The sequence below is a fragment of the Culex quinquefasciatus genome, chromosome 2 (assembly GCF_015732765.1).
Source record: "Culex quinquefasciatus strain JHB chromosome 2, VPISU_Cqui_1.0_pri_paternal, whole genome shotgun sequence".
NCBI classification, from domain to species: Eukaryota; Metazoa; Arthropoda; class Insecta; order Diptera; family Culicidae; genus Culex; species Culex quinquefasciatus.
Window position 1 is genome coordinate 173,189,778 of NC_051862.1, and position 9,089 is coordinate 173,198,866.

At 37.8% G+C, this 9,089-nt stretch overlaps 2 protein-coding genes across 3 annotated transcripts; one reads left to right on the forward strand and one right to left on the reverse strand.

Annotated features, from left to right (window-relative positions):
• Positions 1-2,039: 2,039 nt before the first annotated feature.
• LOC6052144 (serine protease snake) lies at positions 2,040-3,801 on the forward strand. Of its 2 annotated transcripts, XM_038254501.1 has the most exons (4): positions 2,040-2,165; positions 2,769-2,789; positions 2,845-3,366; positions 3,424-3,801. In XM_038254501.1, the coding sequence occupies exons 1-4, from the start codon at positions 2,114-2,116 to the stop codon at positions 3,747-3,749; spliced, it is 921 nt and encodes a 306-aa protein (XP_038110429.1). In that variant the 5' UTR covers positions 2,040-2,113; the 3' UTR covers positions 3,750-3,801. The 2 variants fall into 2 exon arrangements, with proteins under 2 accessions (XP_038110429.1, XP_038110430.1); XM_038254502.1 differs by lacking the exon at positions 2,769-2,789.
• A 903-nt stretch (positions 3,802-4,704) lies between these two features.
• On the reverse strand, positions 4,705-6,018 carry LOC6052145 (serine protease snake). Its single transcript, XM_038254824.1, has 3 exons — positions 5,910-6,018; positions 5,358-5,843; positions 4,705-5,303 (listed from the first exon to the last, which is right to left on the reverse strand). The coding sequence occupies exons 1-3, from the start codon at positions 5,995-5,997 to the stop codon at positions 4,957-4,959; spliced, it is 921 nt and encodes a 306-aa protein (XP_038110752.1). The 5' UTR covers positions 5,998-6,018; the 3' UTR covers positions 4,705-4,956.
• Positions 6,019-9,089: the final 3,071 nt, after the last annotated feature.

Sequence of the window (9,089 nt, forward strand, 5' to 3'; positions counted from 1 at the left end):
AAATTCAAAAATCTGTATCTTTTGAAGGATTTTTTTGATCGATTTGGTGTCTTGGGCAAAGTTGTAGGTATGGATATGGACTACACAGGAAAAAAATGATGTTCACATCAAATACTAACTTTTCAGAAATTTCCAGGTTGTGCAAAAAATCTTTGAGCGAGTTATGAATTTTTGAATCAATACTATTTTTTCAAAAAAATCGAAAAATTGGTCGCAAAAATTTTTTAACTTCATTTTTTGATATTAATTCAAATTTGCAATCAAAAAAAACTTCAGTAAAATTTTGATAAAGTGCACCGTTTGCTAGTTAAATCAATTTTAGGTGACTTTTTGAAAATAGTCGAAGTTTTTCATTTTTTTTTAAATAAGTGCACATGTTTTCCCACCTTTGAAAAAAATATTTGTGAAAAGCTGAGAAAATTCTCTATATTTTGCACTTTTGAACTTTGTTGGTACGACCCTTAGTTGCTGTGATATAGCTATGCAAAGGTTTAAAAACAGGAAAATTGATGTTTTCTAAGTCTCACCCAAACAACACACCATTTTCTAATGTCGATATCTCAGCAACTAATGGTCCGATTTTCAATGTTAAAATATGAAACATTCGTGCATACATTCAAATTGCGACTATTTTCAAAAAAGTCACCTTAAAATAGATTTAACTTGAAAACTATGCACTTTATCAAAATTTAAATAAAGTACTTTTTGATGCAAATTTGATTTTACATCGAAAAATGAAGTTGAAAAATGTTTGCGATGCATAACTCGCTCAAAGATTTTTTGCACAACCTGGAAATTTCTGAAAAAATGGCAATTGATGTCCTCTAAAACATGTCAAAAAATAAAAAAAAATAAAAATAGTGTTTTTTTGCAAATCAAGTTTTAGTGACAAAAAGTTAAATAAAAAATCACCAAAAATTGTTTTACCGTGTATCATTTTTGTTTAGTGTAGTCCACATCCATACCTACAATTTTGCCGAAGACACCAAATCGATCAAAAAATTCCTTCAAAAGATACAGATTTTTGAATTTTCATGCATCATTTTTGTATGGCCAGCTGCCAAATTTGTATGGAAAATTATATGGACAAACTAATGATGCAAAATGGCTTCTTTGTTGGGCATACCGAAGGCACCACAAAAATTTCAGTCGGATTAAAAAATACAAAAATTAAAATTTAAGAAAAAATACTGATTTCGTAGAGAATTGCTCACGAGAGAATTGGTCAGCAGTGTTTTTTGGCTTTAAAGCTCCAACGTACTTTACCAGAATTACACTACAAAATTTCAGTTCCAAACACCAGGAGACCCAAATTTAATAGTGTGAAATCCCATTTTCTTTAGATTTCCCTAAATTTAACATACGTAACAGAAAAGGGCACAAAAAGTCAACAGCACAATTGGAGGTAACCCGAGTTGAAGTGTGTATCATAATAGTACCCATTTTGGGTTCAACTTGGCCTGTATCTTAACCCTCAGACTGATGTGTAGTTCAATAGAATAGAATCGTTGCCGTCGTGCTAACTTGTCGTACGTGCATTTTGGGCCAAATTGAGTTAAGTTTGCCATTTTGTGCAGCCCACAATGCCTCGCCTTTTGACCAAAATTCGATTTCAATCCTGAGATATTCAACGAAATCCGAAAAACTGCGTGCATTTTTGTCACATTACATATAAAAGTAGTTTCAATTGTCACTCCCTAAAAATTGATGTAAGTGCGACAACTAGCTAAAGGGATTTCAGGTCAGAGCGCGTTTGACGCACGTAAATATTTGTAATTATAACTCGGGACTTCAGCAACCAATTTCAACCAAACTACGGGACAATGCACCTAATGTGTTTGTTATTGTTTACATTGCGTGCTTTCGTTTTTGTTAATTCAAGATCAACGCGTTTTTCTCGGAGCGTCGAAATGGCGGGTGCGACAAGATAGCACGACGAAGTCGATTTGCTATTAATGTCTACCTATTCCTGCTTGCCAATCCGGTTTAAGTATTTTCTCCACTCAGGCTAGCTGTGATATAACTTGAACCGTCGACGTTAGTACGACAGTTTTGTTGCGACTGTCAACTTGGCACTGTCTTTCTCACTGGCAAAAACATTAGCATTCAGAGAATGCAATTTTCTAGCGGCATAGTGCTAGCGTTGTGTATTTTGTTTGTCGAAGGTAGATTTTCAAAAAAAAAGTTGGAACGGTAACTTCAACTGGTTAGTTCTCGGACATGACTTACCCAATCGGAACGATTCTTTTTTCCAGTGCGTTGTAAGGATGTCTAGATGGTCCTACACAGAAAAAAAAATCATGGTAATATTACATCTGGGAAGGGGTACATCTTTTATGTCAGAAAAAAGGTGTAATTTTACCTCTGGAAATGTGTAATTTTACCACTTTTCTGGTGTAATGTCACTTTTTCAGTCTAAATTGAGGTAAAATTACATCATAAAAGAGGTAATATTCAACCTTTCAAAATTACAGCTTCCAAATTTACATTATTTTTTTCTGTGTAGAACACCGTACCACCTTTTTCGCGCGTGTAAAAAAACCCTCTAAATTTCGATGATTTTGATCGCAAAAATTAAAGATATGATCAAACCGAGTTCTGCAAAATTTAAGGATCATATAGACATTCTTTCTAATCACTGGAATCAAGAATCATCCCGATTGATTGATTTTTACCCGAGAGCCAGCGAGTTGATGTTAGCGTTCCAACTTCCAACGTGCGTTGGGCGTTCCAGCGTTAAAAAGCTTTAAACATTCTTCTTTTATTAGGGCAAAACATCGCAAAGGAAAGTATGTATTTTCGGCACTGAACTATGCAGAATTTTAATTGTTCAATTTTCAACAGAATGCTCCAAGTATCTAGACTTGACAAAACAAAAAGCATCGATTTTGTTTCTTTCGGCAATCCCAAAAGTTGAAAAAGTGGAGAGCTCATTATGCTCAAAAACCGTCGATTTGATCGTAGGTGGCAAGGATGCGAATCCTGGCGAGTTTCCCCATCAGGCCGTTCTAGGTTGGGCTCGGAGAGATGACAAAGAGCAATACGATTTTTCCTGTGGAGGATCACTTATTAGCGATCGGTTCGTGCTGACCGCTGCACATTGTCTTAAGAGAGGACTTCCTGAAATCGTGCGTCTTGGGGTGAACGATATATCCGACGAGTATGAAAATTTTGTTGAAATTGATGTTGAGCAAGCTATCAGACATCCAAGTCATAATTACAAAAGGAGCTACCATGATATTGCGTTGGTCAAGATGGCAAAACCGGTCATTTTTTCAAAAACCATCAGACCGGCTTGTTTGTGGACTGAATCTCAGAAAAAGGTGTCTTCTGTCATTGCTACAGGATTCGGACTGACTACAAATAGTAATATAAACGGCGATTTATCCTGTAAGAATTAGCATCTAATCATTTTGATTCTAGATGGTGTTCCCTCAAAAATCTTGCAAAAAGTTTCGCTGGACATCCTCACCAAAGCTCATTGTGCCCAATACAACGACAGAAGTAAATTCAACCGAAACATCGCTAACGAGCAGTTGTGTATTGGCAGCGTGGCTGGACGCAAAGATACCTGCTCAGGAGATTCCGGAAGTCCGGTGCAGGTGCTGCTAGATGAAAAGGAATGCGTTTACCACGTGTTGGGCGTGACCTCGGTGGGAAAGGCGTGTGGTATTGGAATGTCTAGCGCGATTTACACCTACGTGGCACCGTACATCAGATGGATCGAGCAGACTGTTTGGGGACAGTGAAGAATTATAATTATAATTATCTGACAATAAAAATATTCAAACAGTGTGCTAATGATAGATTTGTTCGGATAATCATCCGAATTTCAAATGATCGATTTACATGAAACATTGTCGCTGTATCTCAAAGCCTCAGCACTGGTTGAACCGATTTGAACCGTTTTGGTTTCATACAAATTCGTCTTGGTGTCCCATAAGTCCGTATTAAAAATTATAAAGTTTAGTGAAGTTCTTCAAAAGTTATAATAAAAAAAACTTTTTTGAATTCGGAAGATTATAGAAAGGGTGTTTTTGGCAGGAACCCGTCATGCTACACATTAACAGTCTAAAACATTGCAGATCTAGCAACCATATCCAAAAGTATCGAGAAATAAAAAGTGCAACATGGAGTTAAATTTTCTGTCAAGCTGATGTGAAGTTTTCCATGACAGCTGGGGAAGTTTAACTCTATGTTACCGGCTCAAATCTCTCTTTTTAATTTCTCGATAAGCACTTAAGGGTTTCACAGGTTAGATCTCAGATGTTTTGATGAAAGCGTTTTCCGGTTATTTTTTTTTTTTGATATTTTAAATGAAAATTTACTGTCCCTATTCGCATAAATGTCCGATATGCATTTTCATCACTTTTAAGATAATGATGCTGTTTGGTTCAAAATCATGTGCTTTTTCAGGAAAATCAAACATTTTCATTACTTTGTTCAAGAAATCTGGAAAAAAAAAGTTTTTCCGGGAAAACTCAAAACGTAACCTTATATGTGGGACAAACTTGATCTGCATTTTTCTCAGCTTGATGTTTTGCCTTTGGGACATTTATGTTAACATCGACAACTAAGGCTGTTGCATTTTTTTTTTCAAATTTTTATTCACCCTCCTCCACCTTTTTGTTTTTTTATATTAAATTATTTTTAAATTCTAAATTCAAAATTCTTCATCGAGAATGTTTTTAATTTTTGTAGGTTGTTTGGATTTGTTTGTTTTGTTGAATGTTGTAGTGATAGAAATCACCAACTGATGATTTAAGCATAAAAATCTTTGTTTCTTAAAGCCAGGAATTGAGTTTGATTTATGAGCATGGTTAACGGAACCGAAGGGGAGCTTAACCATGTTTTGATTAAAATTACTCATGATTTTTTTTTATATCCACAGTGAGCGAGTTGTGGCGGCAAGTAGTGCCCACGTTTAGATCGAATTTGTATGATTAAAATCCTCCTTCAGTTCTCTGCCCCTTCCGTGATCGGCCACACAATCTTTTCGATCCAGTCGCGGTACGCCGCGACCCGTGTGCTCACCGCCGCCGAGTTGCCTACACCGCAGGCCGTTCCACTCGAGGAAAGTGCCACCACGTGGGCCAAACAGCCGCTGCGATCGGTTCGCACAACCAGCGGGCCTCCGGAATCTCCTCGGCAAGCATCGCCACGATGGGCGACACTTCCCACGCACAGCTGATCACTCGCGATGCCTCGGAACAGCTTTCGATCGCCGCTGAACTGGGCCTGGCAGGACTGTTTGTCCAGCAGGTCGAGGCTGGTTTTTTGCATCGTTTTTGAAGGTCCATTTGCTGGAAATGAGACTTGATTTGATAACGAGAAGATTCTTCAATGTTTCGCATTACCTTCCGGGTCGGTTGTTCCAAAACCCGAGGAAATCACCGTGGAGTCATTCAATTTCAGTTCCGTCCACACACATGCAGGTCGAATCGTATAGCTGAACGCTACATCTCTCTCCAACTTGATCAATGCGATGTCGTGATAGGATTTGTCCATTCTGTGCTTTTCATGCCTCTGAACTGACTCCACCGGAAAGTCCGTCTGATTGTTGAAATCTGCATCACTGCTTATACTACCCAGTCTGACCACATCCGGACGTCCCCTCTTGAGACAGTGCGCTGCCGTCAGCACGAATCGTTCACTGATCAGTGCTCCTCCACAGCGGAAGTTCAATCGGTCCGTACTGTTCGCCCGGAACCATCCGAGCAGTGCGTAGTGTGGAAACTCTCCGGATTGCGCCGATCTAGCTTCCTGGGGTGTGCCATTCGAACAGGTGGTGTATCTTACCAAAGGCTTTGCCACTAACCGTAGCTGACGGTATTCGGTGCATTCTGAAAGCAATATTTATTGAATTTAATTATTTTGTTCAAATAGTTCAAACTACATAAAAAAACTACTTTTTTCAGCAATACCAGCCGCTAGTGAAACGTAAATGCACCAACTAAGCACCGACAAATGTAACAAAGAACGAATTGAATCGCTCATTGTTCGACCAGCAAATAGTGAATGAACTAAATTTGTATGCCGATGTCCACGCTGAAATGAACAAACACCACATTGCAAAAGGGCAACATTTTAACGACACGCTTGACCTGAAATGTCAATTAGTATTTTTGGCGACTCGAAGGTTGGATTGAAATTGATCATGTCTACTGCACATTTAGAAACCATTATTTTTATCAAAGTTTATAAATTCGGCTAACAGAAAACAGAATAAATAAGTAAACTCAAGATTTTCCTTGCCAAAATATAGGTTTTTTCGGTTTTGAGAAGTGACCGTGGGAGCAACTTTTGTTCTTATATCTGCAAGCTCATACATCCAATTTAAATGTTGTCAAAGACCGGTAAAAATATTTACGAGACTGAAAAATCAAGTCTGTCATATAGCAATTGCCAAAAACCATCAAAAAACCTATTTTTTCAACATTTTTATTTTTAAAACCGCTGTAACTTTACAATAATTGGACTTAGGACAATGGTCAATATAGAGACTTTTATGTAAAATTGTCTGGAGAATCGATTCCCGTATTCGGTTTTTGAAAATTTTGACGTTTAGAGCACTTTTCAAAAAAAACAGTTTCAGTAAATGATTTTTGTATTTTTTTAGGTGAGTTGCTCCATTATACATTTTTCGTGAGTCTTTTTGTAACATCTTAGGCTATCTTCACAAAAATTTTGAACGAAAAAAAATCGTGGGCTCCCCCTCAAATTTGACTTTTAAACTTAAAAATCAAAAAATCTCATAAAAGTTGGGTGTTTTTTTTTCTTTCAGTGTATTTTTATCGAAAAGCCCGTCAAATTTCCTACAAGTTTGTCTTTGACCACATTTTGATACGATGCAACGGCTTCGAAATACAGAAATATTTAAACTCCGAATTACAAAAATATTTAAGACACTTACGCCCTTCTCAAATGTCATTATCGAGTGGAACTGGCTCCATATACACAAAAATGGCTTAGACAAGCGAAGGATAACATGTCTACAAAGTTTCATTGAAATCGGAGAGGGTCGGGTACAACCGATTCCCTATTTGGCATGGAATTGCTCAATAAATGAAAAATAAAATATAAAATATTAAAAAAGTGAGAAAAACATAATTAAAAGAGAACTAAAGTTTTTTGTAGAACAAAAGTTGCACAAAATTCGAAAAAAAATAGGCAGTAGAAGATCAATTTGAAAAGGCTGGTACAAATATTTAAAAAAATGTTAAATTTTCTGCTCGTTAAAAAAACAAATCTCGATATTTACATAAACCATATTGTAAAAAAAATAGGCTAGCACAATTTAAAACTTCAAACAAAAATAAATACCATCAGTTCCGTTTCATATCCGGGACCGTGGTGTAGGTGTAAGCGTGGTTGCCTCTCACCCAATCGGCTTGGGTTCGATCCCAAACGGTCCCGATGACATTTTTCGAGACGAGATTTTTCTGACCACACCTTACGTCGGATGGGGAAGTAAATGTTGGCCCCAGTCTAACCTAGAAGGTTAGGTCGTTAGCTCAATCCAGGTGTAGGAGTCGTCTCCCTGGGTCCTGCCTCGGTGGAGTCGCTGGTAGGCAGTTGGACTAACAATCCAAAGGTCAGTTCGAATCCCGGGGTAGATGGAAGCTAAGGTGTAAAAAGAGGATTGCAATTGCCTCATGAATCAAGCCTTCGGACACTAAGTTTCGAGTAGGAATCTCGCAGTCGAGAACGCCAAGGCAATGCTGTAGAGTGATTTATTTGATTTTTTTTTTTAAGATCTTCACTTGATAATCAGTGATTATTTATTTATAATTAAATTATTAAAAGAGTTATTGCAAATTTGTTTAGAACCATTTAAAAAGAATCTAAATTTATTTGATACAATTTTTTTTATTTAAGTGAAATTTAATTAAGTAATTAAAGTTATTAAATATTTTGACCCAGCAATTTGAGTTATAAATTTCCTATTATTTCTAAATTGACAGAATTCTTTCTATGGGAGCTTAGAAGCAAAGTTTTTTTTAAAGATGTCTTCGCACAACTCTTTAAACAGGTTTAAGTTACATTAAAAAGAACCTGAGAAATTTCAAAATCTGTAAAAAATATACTTTTACCCAATCTCACCACCCAGATCCAATGTATTCTCAAATAACGGTAGTAAGAATTGCCAAAAATAAAATCACAGGATAGTAAAAATTGCAAAATCAGATTAGAAATTGCTTCAGAACAAAATATTGCGAGTGACTACAGCTAGAATTCCCTTCCATCCTAAACTTCGAGCTTCACCCTTTGCAATAATTAAAACATCAAAGCTCCCGGGCGCGCCTCCAAACAACGTTAAAAACGACTGCCATAACTTCCGCTGCTCTCCCTTCACGTCCTGTGTTCTACGAGAGTGCAAAAGTTTAAAATCCCCGATTTGATGGGCGGCCCCTTGGTCGGGAAAAGCCGTGGAAATTACGCTCCATATAATTACCAACTTCTTCACCTCTGTGTGGAGTGGGAGGTCTATCGCTGTAGGCAAAATTCGCCCTGGAGGACGTTTTCACGGCCTAGTGCCGCTCCTAGGGTGCGTTGGGCGGGGACACAACCCATCCATTCTTCTCTATAAAACCTAGGAGGCATGACGCCTTTGCTCCGGCGTCCGGAAAATGCACGAACCCAGTCAGACTTGGAAGCAAAAGAGCCAAGTAGTGATAAAATTAACGTTAAATTATGTGAATGCCGCGCTCGGCAGAAAATTGGTACGTACAAAGTATTCTCGCACACACACACACACACACACACACACACACACACACACACACACACACACACACACACACACACACACACACACACACACACACACACACACACACACACACACACACACACACACACACACACACACACACACACACACACACACACACCTCGAATTACTCGGGTAGGAAAAACCAGCGAAGGACGAATTTTCCAACAAAGCATCCTCAACGCACCAACACACACATACACTCATACGAGAGCTCACAAATTTCGCAATACATTCTTCAGAGGAGATGGTTTTGGTCGCTGATTTTGTGTAGTGCTTCCTTGAGTTGCTGTATATGACACGATGTATAGTTCCA

Coding starts and splice junctions, on each gene's coding strand:
- LOC6052144 (XM_038254501.1), top strand. CDS start 2,114: ATGCAATTTTCTAGCGGCATAGTGCTAGCGTTGTGTATTTTGTTTGTC. Junction 2,166..2,768: donor GTGTATTTTGTTTGTCGAAG/GTAGATTTTCAA, acceptor TTCTTTTATTAG/GGCAAAACATCGCAAAGGAA. Junction 2,790..2,844: donor GCAAAACATCGCAAAGGAAA/GTATGTATTTTC, acceptor AATTTTCAACAG/AATGCTCCAAGTATCTAGAC.
- LOC6052145 (XM_038254824.1), bottom strand. CDS start 5,997: ATGAGCGATTCAATTCGTTCTTTGTTACATTTGTCGGTGCTTAGTTGG. Junction 5,844..5,909: donor GGCTGGTATTGCTGAAAAAA/GTAGTTTTTTTA, acceptor TATTGCTTTCAG/AATGCACCGAATACCGTCAG. Junction 5,304..5,357: donor TGGAACAACCGACCCGGAAG/GTAATGCGAAAC, acceptor TCTCATTTCCAG/CAAATGGACCTTCAAAAACG.